The sequence below is a fragment of the Maylandia zebra genome, linkage group LG12 (genome assembly GCF_041146795.1).
Source record: "Maylandia zebra isolate NMK-2024a linkage group LG12, Mzebra_GT3a, whole genome shotgun sequence".
In the NCBI taxonomy this organism is placed as follows: domain Eukaryota; kingdom Metazoa; phylum Chordata; class Actinopteri; order Cichliformes; family Cichlidae; genus Maylandia; species Maylandia zebra.
In genome coordinates, this window is record NC_135178.1 from 6,551,587 (window position 1) to 6,574,979 (window position 23,393).

At 39.4% G+C, this 23,393-nt stretch overlaps 1 protein-coding gene across 1 annotated transcript in view; it reads left to right on the top strand.

The window, feature by feature from the left end:
- The window catches only part of npffr1l2 (neuropeptide FF receptor 1 like 2), a 50,919-nt gene that overhangs the window by 17,532 nt on the left and 9,994 nt on the right, over positions 1–23,393 (top strand). The window contains exon 2 of the mRNA XM_012923563.2: positions 107–467. Coding sequence (XP_012779017.2) covers positions 125–467 — 343 coding nt within the window. The 5' untranslated portion in view covers positions 107–124. The remainder of the gene's footprint in view (positions 1–106; positions 468–23,393) is intronic.

Below are 23,393 nucleotides of genomic sequence, written 5' to 3' on the forward strand. Positions count from 1 at the left end.
GTAATGAAGAGTTGTCATATGTCTGAACAAAGCCTGCAACACCTCTTCTTCTCTTTGTTCTAACTTAAATTTTTCTCTGCTTATTGCCATTTTATTTCCTCTGCAGTGTTGACTGATATCAAGGATGGATATTCTGGACGTTGTGGACGAAGACGAGATGGCACTTGAGGGATCAAACATTACATCCATCGTTTTAAACACCAGCCTAGATGGTGTATCCAATGTCACCAACATTACCTTTTTCCCTTACTATCAGCACTCTCTGTATGTGGCTGCCATCTACACCCTGGCTTACTCCTTCATCTTTCTGCTGTGTATGGTGGGTAACATCCTGGTGTGTCTCATCGTACTGGAAAACCGTCGTATGCGCACGGTCACCAACCTCTTCATCCTCAACCTGGCTATCAGTGACCTGCTGGTGGGGATCTTCTGCATCCCTACAACACTGGTGGACAACCTCATCACAGGTAATACTGAGCTTGTGACTAATGTACATGCAGTCGTATCATTGTTAATTTGGACCTGAGTGCAGATGTGCATTTCAATTCAGTGCAATGTACCATTTGGATGCATAGCATAATCTCAGAGTATTCCAATAAGCAAATGGGTCATTCCATTTTAAATCACAGGCCTTATTCTCGATCTTCTCTGATTTGCAAAAGAGTTTGAACATATAGCTAATACATATGAAGCTAAAATTTTAGCTTTATATGTTTACTTGATTTGAAAAATACTCAGCTGACCAACATTTCAGGCCTTTTTTTCCACACAACAATGTCTGAGGCAATGTTTGAAAGTAATTTTCATTGGTCTTTCTTACAATCAAAATTCTATGATTTAGAGCAGATTAATTTTAAAAAAATATCTCGATGTTACTAGTGAAAATTTCTGAAAAGTACAGTTATACAGTGGTCCCTCGTTTATCGCGGGAGTTACGTTCTAAAAATAACCCGTAAGTGCCTTTGATGGTGCAAAATGTTTCATTGACATTGTTGGGTTTGTTGGGAAGAAAACTTACAAACATACAGTACAGCACTTCAGAGTCGCACTGCTAGCGATCAAAGATTTATGTAAATTTGAGAAGCTGAATGCATTCTGTACTGTACTGTACAGGAGAGACGGCATGAGATTGACTGACAATGGTCTACGGCCAAAAGGACGCAGAACACAATGTGCTGTAAAAGCAAAACAAAAAAACAAAAAACATGCAAAATTGCACAAAAAAAAAAAAAGAGTGAAACAGCGAGGCCGTTATAGCGGTCCCTTGTTATAGCGAGGGACAGCTGTATTTGCAATTTTGTGAAATAATACTATACATCATTCAGAAATTGTCTTTAGTTGTCATCACACACGAAAAAATGAGTACATGCATCAAAACGTTTACCCATCTGGAACAACCCTGACATCTTACAACACAATAATATGACAAACGTCGCAGATTAGGGTTGTTAAGGAATTAAATACTTGGAACGTATATTCAAAGTAATAGACTTTTATCCATTTGGCAGAAGAATATTAGAATATGAGATTAACCAGAATAGATTTTTATACTATCAATAGTTTAATAAAAGAGTTTAAAAAAAGGCATTTAAGCAAAATCAAGTCAAACTACAAACAGGTGTGGTGCAATTCCTTAATTTCAAAACCCCCACATTACTGTCTAAAAGATACAGAACACTCAAAAATAGATGAATCAATATCCCTTCTTTTGTGAAATCTATCAGTCAACTTCTGGCCTCAGAAATGCTTAAAAACCTTTAAAATGACCTATCTACAATTAATTCAATACAGAATCCTGCATAGAGTCAGGTCAGTGGTTGTCCAGGATTGGTTTTGTGTCATCTAACACCTGCTCACATGGTCAAAGCAATTTGCCTACAATTACATCCACCGTCTGTCTCTGGTGGAGGCGACAAATAAAGTTTACTCCTGTTTGAGTAACATTTGCAGTCCCTAACTGTTTCAGAAAATCACGGAGTTTTCACGTCTTCCACTTTCACCCAGTAGGAAGGGGACTGTGTGCCACAGGAAGTCTCGGTCTAAATGGTAGATTCTGAAATAGAGAAGGCTTTCAGTAGCTGCCGTGCACGGCCCACTTTATAACAACTCTATATGAGAGCAATGGTCTGGAGATACAGGTGTCAGTGGCGAAAAGCTTAAACAGCTGTGCTGCTGTGATAACAGGATGCAGCAGTCAGAGAAGTCGCATCAAATCTCTCGTGCACTCTCTGGAAAAAGTGATGTTGTCCTTGAAAACCAGAATCCTGTAAACAATACTGTCATCTTTTTAGTTCACTGAAGCAAAAACTTTACATGAAAATACCGTCACACTTTCTAATCCTTAATATCTCTTTTTTATTACCAAGAAATGTGGTGACATTTTACCTGATTTAAAAAAAAAAAAAAAGGGAAAAAAGAACAAACTGTGAAAACATAATTTTCCTTACTCTGCTTACTTTAGAAAATATTCACAGAGGACACATAACAAGTAAGATTGAATAATTCATACAAGTGATAACAATATATGACCTCCAATCACATTCCCTGGATGCCATGCTCACTTTTCTTAGTCCTCACACAAACAGACAGGACGTTCAAGTGTCAGCAATAATGATTTCACAGCATTACTGCAGGTGCTGGCATTCATCGACTTTAATTAAGTTATGTTATCTTTATAAAAAGAAAGAGAGCCAAAGGAATGTCAGGCGTTGTGTGGAGGCGAGGAAGAAGGAACCCAAACGCAGGACTCGCAGGTAGGTGAAGACTGGTGAAGGTTTATTATAAGGAGTGGATGAACAGAGGGTAAATGGACACTGACTGGCTGGATCACTGAATGGCTGACTGAACTGAGAGAACACACGAGAAGGACAACATCACACGAACTGGGATAGGGTGACTGGCTGGACACCAGTCACCCCCACCTGAGAAACAGGAACGGGTGTGGAGGTAGACTGGGTCGCAGCTGCCCTCCTCCTGGGAGCTGGCACTGGTGTGGGTATAGGCTGACTGACGGGAGTGGAGATAATGACTGGGTGAGTGATACTGACAGGTTTGGGTGCATGAGTATTTTTAACAGTGGCCGGAGCTGATGAAACCGGAACAGGCTGACAGGTGGACCAAGGAGCAGACTCAGATAAAACGGTCCTAGAGTGAGCAGGCCTAGGGTTTGCATACACACGGACTGTAACAGATTTATCGGAGATTGCTCTGGCCTTTCTGCCATCACCATTTACAGTCTTTAGTTGAATAGTCTCCGGAGGTGTTGAAGTGCGGGGATTGTCCTTAATGAATCCCAGCTCAGAGGGAGCAGAGCAGAAAAAGTCTTCCCAGTCCAGTCCACTCCCCATGAATCAGAAGTGAGTGTACTGTGCATTTTAAGGGAGTAATCAGATGAAGGGTGTTGCTGAAAATGGTCCATATTATGGCGGCGTGTGCGCCGCTTTCTCCGGCAAGAGGAAGCGGCCGGGGTAAACAGCCAGGAGGCAGCCTGGGATCGAACCACCGACCTTCTGATTAGTGGCTGACCTGCTCTGCCACCTGAGCTACAGCCACCCCATGAAGGAACCCAAACGCAGGACTCGCAGGTAGGTGAAGACTGGTGAAGGTTTATTATAAGGGGTGGATGAACAGAGGGTGAACGAACACTGACTGGCTGGATCACTGAATGGCTGACTGAACTGAGAGAACACACGGGAAGGACAACATCACACGAACATCAATGACACGACAAAGAACTGGTGAAACCGAGGAACTTAAATACACAGGTTGAATGATGGCAATGATTGGAAACAGGTGAGTACAGGGCTGAACATAATCTGACTAATGAGAGACAAGAGACAAGCTGACACGGGGAAAAAAACAGGAAGTGAGAACATTGATGTGGCAACATAACCTAAATGTGACAAAACTGAAAACACTGGGTCACCGACCCAGGAACCCTGACAAGGAAGCTGCATGAAGCCCATAATTATCCTCTTAATTCAGATAATTGCAACAAAAGATGCAAACTGCAGAATGTCATTGATAGGTTTGTAGCATAAATCTATTTGCTGGAACGTTAAGGACAATTTAATTACACAGCAAAGCAAGACACGAGTAGGCAAATTTCTTTATGTTTCTCGTGCACGGGAGAGAACTGGACAAATGCCGTCCCTTCGCTTGACCCCGTAACACTACTCTTTTATTGAGGTTACATGAATATACATAGGTTCATTAACATATGACGTTTACATACAAACAAAGAGTACTTTGCCTGTGCGTTGTGTAAGTATGTGTGTGCGTGTGCGTGTGTGGGGTCAAGATGTGACCCTGTGAAGACTCCCCAAAGCTGGTGCCAGGAGTCTAGCGGTCCATCTAAACAAAAGGCTCTTAGCCTAAAACTGACATAGCTACGTTTATCCTACCATAAAACAATAAGACAAGGTACGACCTCTCCCATGCTCCCAGGATGTAGGTGTGAATGCCAGAACACTCTGGAATGCACACAAAGCCTTTGCAGACTATTAAGGATCACACATCCTATCACTACACAATCGATTATACACCTCTAAGCATATATGGTTAAATATTTCTAAGCATAAATGACAATAAACAATACAAATCTAACAGTCATCAGTCGTCATTACAGTGCCTAACAAAGCCTGTAACTGTGAGAGCTGACTGAGACGTATTTCATGCTTTGCACATTTACTGTATTAGCCAAAATCTAATTTTTTAGTCATCTGATATTATATTGCTTCTTAGTGCTAATACAAATCCACACACTGCATCTTCAGTATGATCAGGAAAGAACTGAACAGAGGGAGCATGTTTTGTGTGTTTGATAAATCACAAAAACATCAAAGTTCTGTTCCTGATTTCAGAATACATAAGCCAAAAACAACATTCCCAAAATCCTATTAGTCATCTTTGTTGACTGACAGACACAAAGACATAAACCAATATAATAAATCAATGACTGCTGCACTCAAAGGCTGTTTCAAGGCAAAACAACAACACCCAGTTTCACAGCAAACAGTTTCCATCGTATCTTCAGTCAGCTGCAGCAGACATTCCCAGTCACCAACTCATCAGCACATCAGTTGCACAAAATTTCTATCCTCAAACTTTCACCACTGATATTTACAGGATGTCTTTGATCGATATGTGAAACAGGCAGGGTATATTGCTTGCACAACATCAACAAATGCCTAGTAAAGACCTAAAGAGAATTCCTGGAATAACACCACACAAGTTCAAATGGAAAAACTCATGCTGGATATCTATACTGATATGGGCTGGGTAATGTCTTAGGGATGAAGGGATGTCACACTGTTTGATGGAAATTAAAATTATCAACCTACAGAGGGCTGAATTCAGAGAAAGACAGAAATTCAGAGTGAAAAAATGAAACATTGGGCTTGTTCATGCTACTGAAATTTTACTCAGTAGTTTGTATGTGTGCTTGTATACATGCCTGAAAACGTTGGAGCATTATCATAATGAGATGACAGATGGTGTCAAAGAGGATCTGCTTGCATATTTGAACCAGGGCATCACTGAGCTACTTGACGGTGCCAGATAGAGCGAAACTAAATGTCCAAGAGGTGCTCTGTTGGATTTATGTCAGGCAACATTCCAGTCCTGCCGATGTGTTAAGGACCTTCTAAAGCCTTGTCCAGGTCTCCAGGAGTAGCTGGCTGTCTCCTAGAATCTCCTCCAAGCACTTAAGATGGTGCTGAGAGATACAGCAAACTTACTGATAATGTATTTGCTGGAATTTTGTATTGTGTCACATGTTAATGTACCATCCCAGGAGTTGGGCTACCTGCACATCCTCTACTTAACTCACCAGATCAATATCCCAGAAGTTTAACAGACCTGTTGCTATGCTCTGATTTAAAAAGTGTTTCTTTCACACTGAGAACACTTCCAGCTGTGTTGCTTCCTGAATAGAAGTACCCCTTAATGTTGAGACAGAACAAATTTGAGATGTGAATGTGATGCAAATCGCAGTTACATGAGTACTTCTTGAAGATTAATTTTACGAATAGCTTCAGTGGTTTGGATTTGCTTGCACTCATCTGACAGATAAATTGTGTTAACATGTTTCTTATGTTGGAATGAGGCAAAGTTAGATTATTCAGCTTGTCAATAATTCACAGTACATTTAAAAATCACTACATACTGTAGCAGCCAATCGGAAAGCATGAAGACAAGGTATCACCACATTATGGCTCTAATATGAAAAGGTAAATTGTTCCAGTTTAGTGGAGCTTTAGTGCAATTTATTGTTTTAATTCATCCAGCCACACATACACGCAAAAAACAAGAGCTAATCCAAGTTCCTAACTTGATAATTTGTGAAAAAAGGTTCAAGGACACTATTGAAAAACGGAAACAAGGGCAACTGAAAGTTGAATACATCAGGTATCTTTTTACATTTAGAAATTTAAATTGAAACTATTTTTCTGTCATTGGACTCATTTGTCATTTGCACCATACTGCATGACTCTACGAATGACTGATGTCTAGCTAAATGAAACCAACGATTAAAAAGAAAAATCTCTTTCAGTTCACTTTCAATGCTCTTTTTCTTTCATGAAACCGACCGTGAACTACTACTGGTAAAGTTTTTCAGCCGGTTGACAGTTTTTGCTTGACTAAAGAAATATGTGTTTAATTTGATTTCCTCATTTTTAATAGAATCTGTGGGTAACAATTCATTTTTTTAGGAAATTCAAAATTATCTTAAGATAGGCTTATGTTCTTAAATTGTTAATTCAGAAAAAATACCTTAATATATAATTAAATAACTAAAAAACAAGCCTATTGGTTTTTAGTGCTCTTTCTAATACAAGTCTCTTCTGTTCTGTCAGTGAAGGCTCTGTGGGATCCAATTGGAAACAAACAGGAGGCAGTAATTGTTAAAGTTGTGTGTACACATGCATGCACAGTGTTGGGAAGGTTACTTTTAAAATGTATTCCATTACAGATTACAGAATACATGCCCCAAAATGTATTCTGTAACGTATTCCGTTACGTTACTCAATGACAGTAACGTATTCTGAATACTTTGGATTACTTAATATATTATCATGCTTTTTACAACTACGTGAATGTACTATTGCTGTGTGATTTACCATTACTGAAGGTCCGCGGCTCTGAACCTTAGTAAAGGGACCTCTGACTAATACGGCCGAAAAATAGCTTTACTTTGTTGTGTGGGTCAACTTTTCTTGGGAGAGACAGAGAGAGGCGTTGAAAGGCTGCTCCAACGGAACTTATTGTTTTCGGAGGAAAACACGAACACATTGTACAGTCGAGTCTTAATAGCTTACTTACAACTGGGCTCCTCAGGCACTCTTCTTGGCTGCAGTGGTTATTATTATATTTACATGCTTCCAGCTCCCGTTTTTTCTCGATGACTGCTCGTACCTTTCCATTATCCTTTTTTCTCCCACCTCTTGCTCACAGACACATAACGGGTATGGCAGTCCATTCTCCCTGCAACACGGACTACACTGCCCATAAGGCTACATTCTTTAGAGCTATGCTTGTAGCATTCTGCCTGTTAGCTTAGCACAACAACAACAACAAAAAGGTGCTCTCTCTCACCCAGGAAACACAGTAGCGAGAGAGAGAGAGGTCGTCGCCCTGTAACCATGGCAACCGTAACGCTGCCGCCTGGAACAACAGAACGTAGCTGTCAAACAAAACCCAAACAGTCCTGACCCGCCACAATATGAAACAGGAAAGTACCGCAGTGTAATCCATTTATTTCAACAAAGTAACTGTATTCTGAATACCACCTTTTTAAACGGTAACTGTAATGGAATACAGTTACTCATATTTTGTATTTTAAATACGTAACAGCGGTACATGTATTCCGTTACTCCCCAACACTGTGCGTGCGTGATGAACCATGGAGCAAAAGTAATATTAATTCAAGAATACATTGAGAGTAAATCTTGATTGTATTTTCAGTGCAATGTGCACAAAATAAAAACAAAAAGAACCCAGCTGTATTTTGATGGAGCACTCTTTGATGGCATTTCTCATTTTTCATTTTCAGAAAATATTTACTTTTATTTTGCTTTAACCAGAACTTCAGCCTGTGCCCGCCGGGCTTTCTCACACTCTTTTTTATGCACATTTGCGCCTATCTTAAACTGTTTATTTCTAACCATATAGTCTACATAAACATAAAATTGTAGCAGGTGAAATATCACATCATCACTTATATCTGCCTTAGAGCACTGTGCTCTATGCAGTCTCTGTAGATTCTGTTCCTATATCATGTAAAAAGGACTAATTAATTACATTGCATCATTTCCTTCAATGAAATATGTCTTCATTACTTCATAACTCACTGTTAACACAGTATTTCTATATTAAAGTAGTATTAAAGTGATCATAGCAAGTCTTACAGGGTTTATGTTACACCTTCAAATGTATTGTTGCTTCTTTTATGAGTACTGAATGTTGTTCTTTTATTCTGGAAATTTGTATAACAGCTGCTTTTAATTACAAAAGAGTATAAAGCGTTAGATATCCTCCTTCATCTGTTGATTACTTGGTGAAAAGATTGTTTCACCTCTGTTATGGTATTCACACATCTCAAGAGATGCTGTCTGGCTTAGCATCAGAAATTCACAAATCTGTGATGCCTGTGGCATAAACATACATTCTGATGCACTCATTTCTATTCTTGTCCATTCTGATCACTTCCAATGAAAACTTCGACATCACTAACTCTGCCACCTCAAGCTCGGCCTCCTCTCTTTTTGTCAGTGCCACTGTCTGCAAACCATACATCATTGCTCTTAGCCTAAACTGGAAATAAAATTGGGAGAATGAAATTTGTGATCAAAATTGGTCTATTCCTGACACATATCCAAAAGGATGTTTCACTAGTGATGAAATAAATGTTCTTGTTGTTTTTTCAGAGCCCATTTAGATGGCCGTGTAAGGACAGGAAGAGGTCTGTGTTAATATTCAGTTTGTCCCTTTTATTGTTCAAGTTTGTTATGGTCTATATTAGGTCTTTATTGTGGCCTTCAGTTTTACTTCAGGGTGTCCTGTAGCTTCTTGCTTCCATATCTGTCCTCTAAAGAAATAACAAGTGACAGAGCTAATTAATGAAGGACATATTTCACATGTTTTTCAGACACATTATTTTCTGAGACTGGGGTGAAAATTAAGCCACCCCCACCAAAGAATCCATGGTTGCACAGACTTCCACAGATTCTCAAGGTTGTTATCATGATCATCTTCCACTGAGTCATTATATCTGAGTTGCTATAGCAACACTGTAACAATACAGATTATCCTTCACACCACAGTCCTCACACAGAAATAGTACACTGTAAAAATTGATATAAAAACCATGTAAAATCCCTACATAAATGTATAGTAAACCCCAAAACACAATTTTTCTGTTTCAATCACAGTGAACTTTTGTAAACTATTAAACAGAATGTTTTTGTTATATTTACAACATCAATGTGTGATTATAATCAAATTTATTTGTTAAAACTACAAATATTGGGAACAAAAACAGTGAAATACTTTAATACTCATAACAAAACAATTATGTTAATTTGACATGCAAATATTGTAAAAACTATAGTTTTAGTCAGTTGTTTTTAAAAATACACGAATTATATGTAAGTCACTTAACAAGTTTATACTGTAGGCCTGCAACGGACCTACTTTTAACATTATTCATGAAATTATGCAAATTCAGGTATATATGTCATTGTGAACTTGAGAGGTTACTTCTCTATTTATAGGTGTAACACCCGTCCCACGTTCTATTGAGAGGGGCCCTGGGTTCCTGTTGTTACTTTCCTATTGATACTCCCTTTTTAATGCTTATGGTATTAAATATGCAATAAAACTACACTATATCGAAATAAATTACACACAAGCAGGTTAATTATAAAGTTAACTCCACTTTAGTGAATGCTTAATTAACAACACAAAAGAAAATAAGTAAAATCAATAAAGTTTGTTAAACAATGGTAAGGTATCTACCTCAACAGAAACAAAATAATCAAATAATATTGTGGGCCCACACGCACTCACACCAAACACACACACACACCTCAAGTGCTACAGTCTTTCTGCTAGCAAACCCCTCGTTGCAGGCCTGAGTCGTGGCTCGGGTGCGTTGGGACCTAAAACAATATGGTCGCTTCACTTGTTGCCAAGCAGTAAAAATAAAAGCACGTGCAAACAACAGTACTCACACCTCCAGGCAGTTCAAGGGGATAGCGGGGAAACTGGGTCACGGCTACCAGCAGGCCGCGGCAGCAGCACTCACAGTCGTCCTTTCCACGTGCTCCCACATGAACACATAACTTCAGCACACCAGCAGAAGGGACCTCTCTGACACGCCAGCAAGACGTCCGTCTCCTCCTCTCACAGTAGGGTACAACAGTTCTCGACTCCAGTTAACTATCCGTCAACCGGAAAATACGTCGGTCGCCCTTCTATGAACTCTGCGTTCACTCGACACTGTTCAGCTCTCGTCTCTCTCGCTTCCTGCAGAGTGCACACGGCTCCCCACTTACTCCCACCCCTCTATCTGAGACTACTTCAGGGTTCACTGGAGCTGTAGTACATATCAATACCATATCAAAAATAATGACATAAACCTCAAAATACAAATAAGAAGGTTGTGCATTTAACTGACACACATCACATACTTTGCAGGCATTTGTATACATTCTTGAACACATTAAACATTTGCAATTAACTATCAATATTAATGAACAAATTGAAATAATGAGCTACTTATATAGCCAGGGCTACATAGGCTATATAAAGATATACAATTATAATGACATTGTCGGTTTTCTAATCATTCAGGCTATTTGCAGTCTATTGTAGAGTAACCTATAAGAAATTATTATCGATAGCCTAAGTAACACTTCTGCTCAGTCATAATCCTTGTATTCTTTATGTTTCTTTTAATTGTAATTTGATACTTAGACTAGACTACTGTTTTTGGGTTAGTTTAGCAATGTATCATATCACAGGCTAAACAACCTAACAGTGCCTCCCATAGGATGTGTCATGGCTACTGGACAGACTCACGCACAGACAGCTCTTTCTTTGAGAACAAAAGGAGATTATTTATTTACAACAGGGATCACCTCAGTGCTATATATATGTACAGTGAGTTGGGATGGGGGGGTCCAGGGAGAGAAGGGGGGGGGGGGGGGGGAATCCAGACACGCTTCCTCTTCCCCACAGTCACCTCCACAGCTCCTCTGCACACACGCACTCCTCTTCAGCCGCACTTGCTCCAAAACTCCACACACGCTGCCACACCCGGGCAGGTCCCGTGATTTGGTCCAGGAGAGGGATATCTACACACAGAATTTCAACGTTAGTTCCACAGCAAAATACACACAGGGGATTCTTTTGATAATGCCGAGAGCACGAACTCAGGAGGCTCAACGTTCCAGTGGTGAGTTGCTCTGTGCCACTGCCTTAAATAGCAGCTGGGGAAATCAGCCAGATCAGCAGCAGGTGGAGACAATCACACAGGTGCCTGGGCCAAGAGCGAGAGCCCGTAACGAGCTCCACCCAGGCAGAGAGGAGGAGAGACAAAGAAAACAAAAACAAAAAAGAACAACAACAACAAAACCTGTAGCCAGCGTGAGCCAGCCAGAGAGACATGGGGACCGTGACAGGATGTCTATGGTGCCTTCTCTCCACAGAGCTGTAGGCTACTGTAGGCTACTAGTAATGTGTGGATCGATACTAAAATATCGATTCCTCCGATACCAGTCATTTATGTTCTAGAATCAATTCTTACATTAAAATATCGATATTTTAGTAATTTAGGGTAAATTTGTAGTTTATAATTAACAGGAACATAGTGGAAGGAAACTATAACATTGTCTGCATTCGAAGGAACTACTTCCTCTTCCGCCTTTCATAGTCATGTGCGAAATACGGCTGTATAAATGTGTCGCAGCCCCTTGGTGTGCGCACTCACAACAATGGCTGAGCGTAAATGGAGTCATGTGCGGAGGTATTTTACATCCACAAACAGCCGAGACGTGGTTTGCGATACATGTGGCAAAAAAGCGAGGGGTTGTGGCAACACCACTAACCTTGCCAAACACCTCAGAGTAAATCATATCACAGAATATGATGAGCTTATGCTGAGGCGAACTGAAAAGGAGGAGTGGACAGGTGCTGCTAGGGCGAGAAAGACGTCTCTCACGGAGTCCTTGCATGGCCTGGAAAACAAAATCTGGAAATGAAATCAAACTTCACACTTGTAAACAATTGTATCATAAAAGTAATAAGCATTCAACATCAGCAAGACAAGTGTCATGTGCAGGTTTTCTCAAATCAGTAAACTACAATTATTACCATAATTTGCCTCAGACATGGATCATCCCATGTACTCAGTCAACATTAATGTAATCGGTGACTTCCCTTAAGCAAAGTCACTCCACTCATATATTACTATGGGCTCAAAAGTGGCCAGCTAATGAGCCCATATTCAACTATTCCATAAACACTGCATCTCGTATTTGTTTTTCTCATGTCACTTGTCCACTTCTGCTGAATCTTCTACATGCATTCTTAGAAAAACAAACATTAGCAATACACATTGACTGTGGTCAGACGGTGGTCAGACACAGGTCAGACGCAGGTCGACAGGTTCCAGAGGTGCCATAAAAAGACCATAAAGTTAGCCATCCATAGCTGTGGAAAGAAGGTTATTCACATCATCAAAGTAACCTTCACATTTTCCCAAAAACACAGTGTAACAGCATCACCACTCATAACCTGTAAACACAGTTTTCTTCACACATAAACCCAGAAATCCTGTAGTAGGAAAAAACATCAACCAGTTGTCCTGGTATAAATCGCATCATCAATTCACATGAAGAACTGTCATGCTGTAGAAAAGAAATGCAAATGTTAGCGCTGCGCAGGTGTGTACACACTTTCTCACAGTGATCTCTATGAGCAACACAAGGTAGTGAATAACACCCCTGGTAGATGCACAGACACAGAAAGTGGCATTTAAAAGGTTAAATCATCACGCAACCTCGAATATGGCTGTCATCTTTCTGCTCCTGTAAAAGGAAACACACATAAATTCATCTGCACCTTTGTTGAGCTCTATAATATCCTATACCGAACTGGAGATTGTTATTCATGCTTTTATCTCATCACGACTGGACTATTGCAATTCCCTGTTTATTTGTTTAAACAAAGGTTCTTTGGAGCGTCTGCAGATCGTTCAGAATGCTGCAGCAAGACTTTTGACGAAAGCTTCTAAATATTCACATATAACACCGTTGCTTATGCAGTTACATTGGCTTCCTGTCGAATTTAGAGTCCATTTTAAGATTTTGGTTTTAACTTTTAAGGCTCTTCAACAACAAGCACCACCATATATTATTGAACTTTTAAAGCCCTATGCCCCTAGTAGGTCTCTGAGGTCGAGTAGTCAGGGCCTACTTGTCATTCAGTATACAAGACTGAAAACTAGGGGTGATAGAGCTTTTGCTACTGTGGCCGCCAGACTGTGGAATTCCCTTCCTCAGGACTTACGATCCGCTGATTCATTGATTACTTTTAAAAAACAGCTAAAAACACATCTTTTTAAAATTGCTTTTTGCTAACTTTGTTTGTATCTTGTTTGTTTTTTTATTTTTATAATCTGTTATATATAGCATGGTTTATCATACCATCATACTAATTGGCAGGCTCAACTTCACAACAAAAGAAAAATCATCAGCTAGATTCACTCCAAACCAACCACCAGCTGCACAACACACAACATAACCCTAATGTCTTATTAGCTATGAGTTTAATGCCCAGGTCTGTGCTCTTCACTCATTTAGGCCACACACCCATTTTATTTAATTTTCCTTTTTCCCTTCATCATAAAACATGTGACATGCTGTCATGCACTTCACAAAAGAAGTTTGTTCTGACGTATTCAGAGTTATGTATCTAGGTACAGGATTCACTCGCACATCAAAACAGGAAACTCAGTGTTTTAGAGTCTCCACTCAACACACAACAAACTCCAACACATCCCATTCACTCGTGCTAGAATTCAGTCACCTTTCATTAATCTAAGAACGATCAACTAATTTGCATATCAGCTATTAACCCACTAGGATGACAGGACAACCGAAAAGCATGTTCAAAATAGTATCACAAAAGACAATTTCCCTCATACAGTAAATTACTTGTGCTGCATCAATCAAGCAGGAAGCTCCTCCCAATTTACTCTATTAACAACTAAATTTATTATCTGATCACTGGTTGGTCAAACCAGAATCTTTTTTCCCCACAAAAGTTAAACTGTTGTCCTGCAACCTAGAGAGTCAATTTTTTGCGTTGGATAAATTCAGCATTTGATAACAAGTGTCTGCTAAATTGACACTATTTTAACACTGATGAGAGATAACAAGCTGATCTTCATTGCATGTGTGTTTGTGTTATTAGGCAGGTTTAATCAATGTCTGTGGAGCTGCATATCCAGCAGAGCATGTTCTTAAAGCTGCCTTTCCTACACACTTCTCTGCTATTATTTGATCATTTCTTAACTAATGTGCTATGAGTCCACTGGTCTTTGCATCACACGAGGTGACTTGGACAAGATGATAAACAGACTCACATGCTTAAGATGTTGTCTAATCTTCATGAGTTCTCTTGTGTTTGGAAGTGTTAGTAGGGTTAATGCATGTTCTGCTTGTGTGTGTGATTTTGTATATGTTTCTATTTTTGCAGTGTTTCAGACCCCTTCACAATTTTCCAACTTAAGCAGTCAGTTTTCTTTTCCCCAGGTAACCCAAATTTTGATTTCCCACATTAAATAATTCCTATGTATTCTCACCTAGTCTTCTCACTCTGTTGTCCTCTCCCACTTCAACAGTCCAACAGCCGGCAGTTCTCCTTCAGCTTTGTCCTGTGTTCCACTGTCTCTTCTTGCCATTTTACTCCAAAGGTGGCAAATGTCAAACTCCAACAGTCTCCTCAGTTCTCCTCAAAAGTTTTCTTCACATGCACAGTGAATTTGCAGCTTGTTGTAAACACAGTGCCATTCATCCGATCAGGCAGGATGATGGGTTTGCTCTTCTTCTCCGATGCTGTTTGTCCACACTGCTGCTGCTTGCTGGGACTCTTTGCTCAGGACTTTGCTGCTGTCTCTTTATCTGCCATGTTATTGCTCTTTGGAGCTGCATTCCTTGTCTTCAGGGAGGAGTGAGAGCTCGCTTGTTAGGTTGAGAGACACATGGTGCTGTAAATAAATTAGCCAGAAACTTGGCCTGAATGTTTCCGATGATGTTAAACTATAACTTTCTTCTGACCGCTGCATGTGGAAAATTGATTCAGGTCTGCTTTGCACCTGAAAGTGACAAACTAAGACATTTTTATTATTATCATCACTGCTTAATCAACACACATCTCTCTCTCTGTTTTTGTGAACAGTCCTTTCTTAAAAGCAGAAAATGAAATTGTAGTTGTTTTTGGCTGATCAACACAAAACCTTTTTCCTATGATTTTTTTTTCATCTACAATATAAATTCTTTCTCTTTTGCACTCTTTTTTTTTTCTTCTTTACAATAGCTGGTGACCTGCAGAATCACCGCTCTCACAATCAGAGGCAATTACTTTTACACAGCGCACAAAGACACTGTGATGTCAGACACATTCACACTCACTTTTTCATCTGCATAAATAAATCATATGGCTGATGTTATGTGCCATGGTGATCCATATGTATGATCACAAGTTTATTTAATTATTTTTAACCCAACAAAACAAATAAACAGAAACATGATGCTGATGCTATGAACACTCCACACACATGAGTCAAGATGCAGGAAAACTGCTCACGGAAACGCTGCACACTCAAGTTATCATAGTTATCATAGTTCTGTTTCCCTCTCTTTGAGGAGTTCTCAGCCAGCTCTCGATCTGATAATGTGTAGCTTGCTCATCAGCTCAGTGGTCAAGATGTGACCCTGTGAAGACTCCCCAAAGCTGGTGCCAGGAGTCTAGCGGGTCCATCTGAACAAAAGGCAACTGTTGTGAACAATGTTGCTGGTAACAAGAAAATAGATCATTTCCAATTAATATTTTATATTACAGAATAAAATGAGCCAACTTTCAATAAAGCAAAACAAAATACATTTTATCACTAAACCTATGTAAAATATGGCTTTATATCCTCTCCACAGTCACCTGAGCCATCCCAGTCTCTGCCATTTGTTATTGGAAACCAGCTGATCTTATAGGATATCTTGCAACATTTTGGTAGTACATTAAAGACAGTTAGCTGAATGTACCGTATTTTTCGGACCATAAGGCGCACCAGATTATAAGGCGCATTAAGCGAAACAAAACAGTCAGAAAGGTCAAACTTTACTTAATTCATTCTTCTTGCTTCCCCCACTTCAGAAGTTTGATTCATTAATGTTGAATTCTCTCGCAGCTGCTCTATTCCCTTGCTGTTGCAGTATATTAATGACTAACCTCGTATTGTGGATGGATTATCTCAGTTGTTCTCCTGACTGAAGTTTGGTCTGTTTACAGCATCCTGCCATATGTTTGCATTTGTCTCTAACCATCGGGAACCCTCACGTTAACTTTTATCGAGTGCTAAAAGTTAGCATTCATCCTCAGTTTTGGACCCAGATTACTCTGCGAGGCTCCCGACAACAGTAGCCAAATTATAAGGTGCACTGTCAATTTTTGAGAAAACTAAAGGATTTTAAGCGCGCCTTATAGTGTGGAAAATACGGTAGCATTAAGGAGTTATTTAAATATGCCTTTCAGTAGTTTTCAATGACTTAGTCAGGGGATAGAATGATAGTGATCCAAATATCATTACCTTTAACTGCTGTGACTTTCCCCCCCACAAAGTTTAGTGGAGATCCCATACCACATATCCATATATCCACAGATCCATATACCCACAGTATAGCTTCGACCCAAAAGCCAATCTATGAGGAGCCATTTGGAAAAGCCAAGATGAGACAACGCTCCGGATAGTACAACCTTTCTGATTGTGTACAGAAGAAATAAGGTTGTTCGTAATTTGGCTGCAATCCTATAAATGTTACAAGAGCAGACAGACACTTAAAGCTCCACTTCATGGACTCCAAAGTCATGACCTTCAACTACAGGGAAAGCAGTAAATTATAATTGATGTGTGACTCATATCGAGGAAAAGAGGAAATCAAATTAAACACATATTTCTTTAGTCAAGCAAAAACTGTCAACCGGCTGATAAACTTTACCAGTAGTAGTTCACGGTCGGTTTCATGAAAGAAAAAGTGCATTGAAAGTGAACTGAAAGAGATTTTTCTTTTTAATCATTGGTTTCATTTAGCTAGACATCAGTCATTCGTAGAGTCATGCAGTATGGTGCAAATGACAAATGAGTCCAATGACAGAAAAATAGTTTCAATTTAAATATCTAAATGTAAAAAGATACCTGATGTATTCAACTTTCAGTTGCCCTTGTTTCCGTTTTTCAATAGTGTCCTTGAACCTTTTTTCACAAATTAGGAACTTGGATTAGCTCTTGTCAAGAACACCGTACCTACTGTGAAGCATGGGGGTGGAAACATCATGCTATGGGGCTGTTTTTCTGCCAAGGGGACAGGACGACTGATCCGTGTTAAGGACAGAATGAATGGGGCCATGTATCGTGAGATTTTGAGCCAAAACCTCCTTCCATCAGTGAGAACTTTGAAGATGAAACGAGGCTGGGTCTTCCAACATGACAATGATCCAAAACACACCGCCCGGGCAACAAAGGAGTGGCTCCGTAAGAAGCATTTGAAAGTCCTGGAGTGGCCTAGCCAGTCTCCAGACCTCAACCCCATAGAAAATCTGTGGCGGGAGTTGAAAGTCCGTGTTGCTCGGCGACAGCCCCAAAACATCACTGCTCTCGAGAAGATCTGCATGGAGGAATGGGCCAAAATACCAGCTACTGTGTGTGCAAACCTGGTAAAGACCTATAGTAAACGTTTGACCTCTGTTATTGCCAACAAAGGTTATGTTACAAAGTAGTGAGTTGTATTTTTGTTATTGACCAAATACTTATTTTCCACCCTGATTTACCAATAAATTCTTTACAAATCCTACCATGTGGATTCATGGATTTTTTTTTCACATTCTGTCTCTCACAGTTGAAGTGTACCTCTGGTGCAAATTACTGACCTCTGTCATCATTTTAAGTGGGGGAACTTGCACAATCGGTGGCTGACTAAATACTTTTTTGCCCCACTGTATTTTTAAAATGCACATCAATCTACAGGGTGGGCCATTTATATGGATACACCGTAATAAAATGGGAATGGTTGGTGATATTAAAGTCCTGTTTGTGGCACATTAGTATATGTGAGGGGGCAAACTCCTCACGATGGGTGGTGACCATGGTGGCCAATTAGATACAACTTTTGTTTTTTTCAATAGGAAGAGGGCCATGTGACACATCAAACTTATTGGTAATGTCACAAGAAAAACAATGGTGTGCTTGGTTTCAACGTAACTTTATTCTTTATTTCCTTTCACAATGAAAAGAAACAAAAACCTACAACGAGAAACCTGAGACGTGGAACATGGAGAAAAATACGGCCAAAATACAGGGGTTGACATGCAGACGAACCAGCAACTAACAGAGGGAAACGCAAGGCTTAAATACACAGAGGGATAACGAGGGAATGAGACACAGAAGGGGAACACAGCTGGGAGTAATCAGATATGACAAGACCAAGGGGAAGCAAAACTCAATACATTGACATAGGACACAGACTTTCAAAGTAAAACAGGAAGCATAACAGACGCAGGCTTGACTAGGTGAGATAGCAACCATGGAACATAGAAACCTAAAGACTAGGAAAGATAAACAATGACAAAATCAAAGTTCAATAGTAATACAGAAACAGAAACACTGGTCACAGACCCAGGACCGTAACAGAAGCAACATTTTAATCAAAAGTAGAGCCACTGTTCTTCTTTTAACAGTCTGCAAACATCTGGGAACTTAGGAGACCAGTTGTAATTTTTTTCTGAAAGAAATGATCTCTCATTCCTGCCTGATAGAGGTTTCTAGCTGTTCTATATTTTTCATGAAGCGCCAAATGTTTTTTTGAACATTTATGATGTGGGTTTGTACGTAGACACAGAGCATCTCATGGCATTACTCATGTGTAGTCAAATACAATTAAAATAAATATCAGGTAATTACAGGAAATTATTTAGCCCATATACTATTTGATTACTGTGCTCTCTGCAGGTTGTTTAGTGGTCTGTGCAAATGAGCAGCAGAGGAGAGGATAATTGATGGAAATGGGAGGTGTGCCGTATTATTACTTACCTAAAGGCTTGATTTAATTATTGAAATGGCATGCTGTGGTAGAGGTTTTTGTACCTTGTTTGAGTCCAGTAGAGGGGAAGTCTGGTATTAATTAGTGCACGCTGAAAGAATGAACTGAGCTTAAAGTGTTGAAAGTCTTTATTCTTTGCTGAAAGTTCTTTAAAAACCACCTCTTATAAACTATACTTATATACTCCACCTGACAGGTTGAGTACACCCTGGACAGATTGCCAGTTCATCACAGGCCTTAGACAGAGAGAGGGGCAACTGTTTAACTCATATCAACCAACAGGAGCTCCATTAACGCTGAAATGCATGCCTTTGGACTGTGAGAGAACGGTGAGAGTTCAGTGGAGAGCAGTCCTGAATGCTGACCTGACAGTAATTGCCTCGCCATATCCCCATGCTGTATGATTGTCATGTTACAGACAGGGCAGTGAAAGTGCACCGGCATATCATTTTGTCTGTAAGAGAGAAAAAAAAGAAAAACAACAACAATATGTAATTTAAATGCAGTTGTATAGAATGCAGTCAGTTTATCTAACAATCAGATTGTACATATTAACAAAAATGTCCAAGCCATCCTCAGTAATGAAAGAAAAATGGTGTGGATCACAAGAGCTGTCAAGAAATGTGGTGAACAAGAAAAAAATATTTAATGAAAACACACTTGATGATAAATGATTAGCGGTAACAAAAGCCGAGTGAGGTCAACAGTGATCACTGACTGTTTTAGGAGCTTTTTGAGATTTAATAGAAGAAAATGCAAAACATTAAACATTTTAACAACACAAAAGCCATATTAAACGCAGACTACTTTTTTTTTTAATTATTCAACTTTATTAAGAAACAGTGTACAGAACATGTATACAACCAGAACAAAATTAACATATGCCAGGGGGTGTAATACAAAGAATTACATACATTCAAATAATTTGTAATTACTACAAATAGTAATAGTTTTCATAGCCTTTTTGTTAAGTGATCCATGAATCAATTTTATGTAACATAAAACATCATAGTAATGTTTAAAATTAGGCTTTTTGTTACTGTATTTGCATCTGTGAAAATAAAATTTAGCTAAGATAACTAACAAGTTTATTATAAAGTAAACATCTTCCTTTTTTTTTGCCTTCGAAAGAAACAAAATACATTTTCCCATTTCACAGTAAAGTCATTAAAGAGATGTCCAGCAATGAATATACTGAAGTCTTTTCAAAATGTTCTAGCGTATGAACAGATCCAGAAGAGGTGTTGCACAGTCTCAGGATGGCTTCCACAAAATCCACAGTTCACATTTATGTCCCTTTTGAACTTTGTCATATAATGATTAGCAGGATAAAATTTATGCAGTATTTTAAATGAGACTTCCTTCACTTTATTCGTTACCAGATACTTGTTAGGAATTGTCCATACTCTTTTCCAGTTAATGTCACTGACAAAGAAATTCCAATAAGAGACCACATGTGGAATAGTTAGAGATTCTGTCTGGAACAAAGCAGGAATATTCTTATTACTTTTACTATGGTTTGTTAGACAGATTCTTCCTATGTGTGAATCTAAAGGGTTGGGGAGAGAAACAGATGATATGCAAGGTTGAATACCTTTAAAAAGCATTATAATACCCGTAGGTATTGCATCAAATAATATGGCATATTCTTTGGGTGTGGCTGGAAATTTATAGGCGTTTAAGAATTCTGAATAGGACATAAGCTGCCCATTAAGATTAAACAGCTGATTCATTAAAACAATCCATTTCTCAACCCACCTAGAAAAAAATAATGATTTATTTTTATACACTATGTTCCTATTATTCCAAATTGAATACGTATGGGGTGTAAAGTTGTGTTTACATATAAGGGACCAAGCTAATAGAACTTGTTTGTGAAACATCGAAAGGTTTTCTGGAAGCTTATCTATACTATAATCACAGCCTAAGATAAAACTTAGACCACCAAACTTAGAGAAAATGTAGTGAGGAATAAAACTCCAAATGGATACCGGATTTTTAAGAAAATGTTTAGCCCAATTAATCTTAAATGTATTGTTAAGGGGGACGCTATGGAGCCGCGGACCAAGATGGCTGCATAAAGTGGTTGCTCCGTGTAACCTGCATTAAAAACCCAGAACAACCCAAAACTAGAAACTTAACTGTTATTGAAAAATGTCAAAAAGACTAATCTCAAGGACTGTGATATTTTCACCCGAAAACGCGGTTCCCAAAAACCAGTTAAAACTGATATTTTGGCAACGCCTGAAAGCAGCGAGGGAGCTGCTAGCGCTAGTAGCATGAATGACCTTAGCACGGTGTTAGCTGAACTTCGGTCGTTGCGCTCCGAGTTTAGTGTATTCGGAACTAAACTGGACAGCACAGATAACCGTATGGGCGAAATGACGAAGTCAGTTGCTGCTTTGGAGACAAATATGACGGAGGTAAAGCAAAATGTTGCTGCAAATGCTACACGACTGGAGGAAGCTGAAAATAGAATAATGTCGGCAGAGGAGCTCCTGGGAAAGAGCGTGGCCGATCTCTGCAATGCCATGAAGCGGATATCCTACCTGGAGGCAAAAACCAACGACCTGGAGAACCGGGGCCGAAGGAAGAACCTGCGGCCATTTGACCTCCGGGAGGGCGCCGAGGATCAGCGGCCACTGCTGGAGTTTATAAGGGAGGTGTTACCGCGCTGGCTTGAGACCGACAGATCGTTCGTTATTGAGAGGGCTCACCACCTCTACCACCTCCAAAGCCAAACCAACATAGAGGTGTCCTTATCCGATTCCTGAACTTCCAAGATCGGGAGTTTGTTTTCCACTCCACAAAACACAGTAACATCGAGCACGACGGAAACAAACTCTTTTTTGCCCAAGATTTCTCAGCTGAGACCATCCGGCAGCGAACCGAGTTCAACGCGATCAGGAAAGTGTTTGCCGACGAAGGAGTGTTCCGCGTGCAAGATGAGGATCCTCCACGATGGGAAGATACGCCTGTTTTCATCTCCAAAGGAGGCCAAGTGTTATGGGTCAATGCCAGGGTTTTTTTTTCACTATTTATTTCTCTATTTTATTTTATTCAAAGTTTACTTGTCACTTTTGTTTACTCAACATCAGCATCACGTGTTGTTATCTTAATATTACAGAATGAAAAGTATGGACCAACTAAACACCCGCAATATCTCTGACATAAAAGTCACTAGTTGGAATGTCCGGGGTATCAGGAAACTAATCAAACTGAAACAGGTTATAAGCAGGATCAAGCAATTGAAATCAAAAATAGTTTTTCTTCAAGAAACACATCTGACAGACTGTGAACTAAAGTCTGTGAGGAACAGATGGCCTGGCCAGGTGATCCACGCATCATACAATAACTATGCAAGAGGTGTAATTATTTTGATTCATAGAAGCATACCATTCCAAATGACGAAAATAATAAAAGACCCTGCTGGTAGGTACATAATCACTCAGGGTACCATCCTTTCTATTACTTTAAACTTGGTGAGTCTCTATGGCCCAAATGAAAATAAGCCCAAATTTTTTGAAGATCTGTTTCTTACTGTATCTGCTTTGCAAGGACTGTATATAATTGGAGGAAACTTTAACTGTACTCTCAATCCGAGTATGGATCGCTCAACAGGTTCAGATACATATCAACTTGGTAGAAGTGTGGAGAGAACAAAATCCTGATAAAATAGAATTCTCCTGTCATTCAAGTATACATAAATCCCGCTCACGTATAGATTACTTTCTTATCTCAAGAGAACTTTTATCAAGAATCAAACAGTGTCAGTATGATAGCATAGTGATCAGTGATCATGCAGCTATCTCACTGAGTATCCATCTAGGAAAGTTTATCCATAACCCCCCTCACTGGCGGTTTCAAACAAAATGGCTGCAGAATCCTGAATTTGTTAAATTTGTAGAGGAGAAAATAGAAAATTACTTTGAGTTAAATACAGATCAAACTTGTGCCTCAGTGAGATGGGAAGGATTCAAGGCATATATTAGAGGTGAAATTCTTAGCTTTATGAGT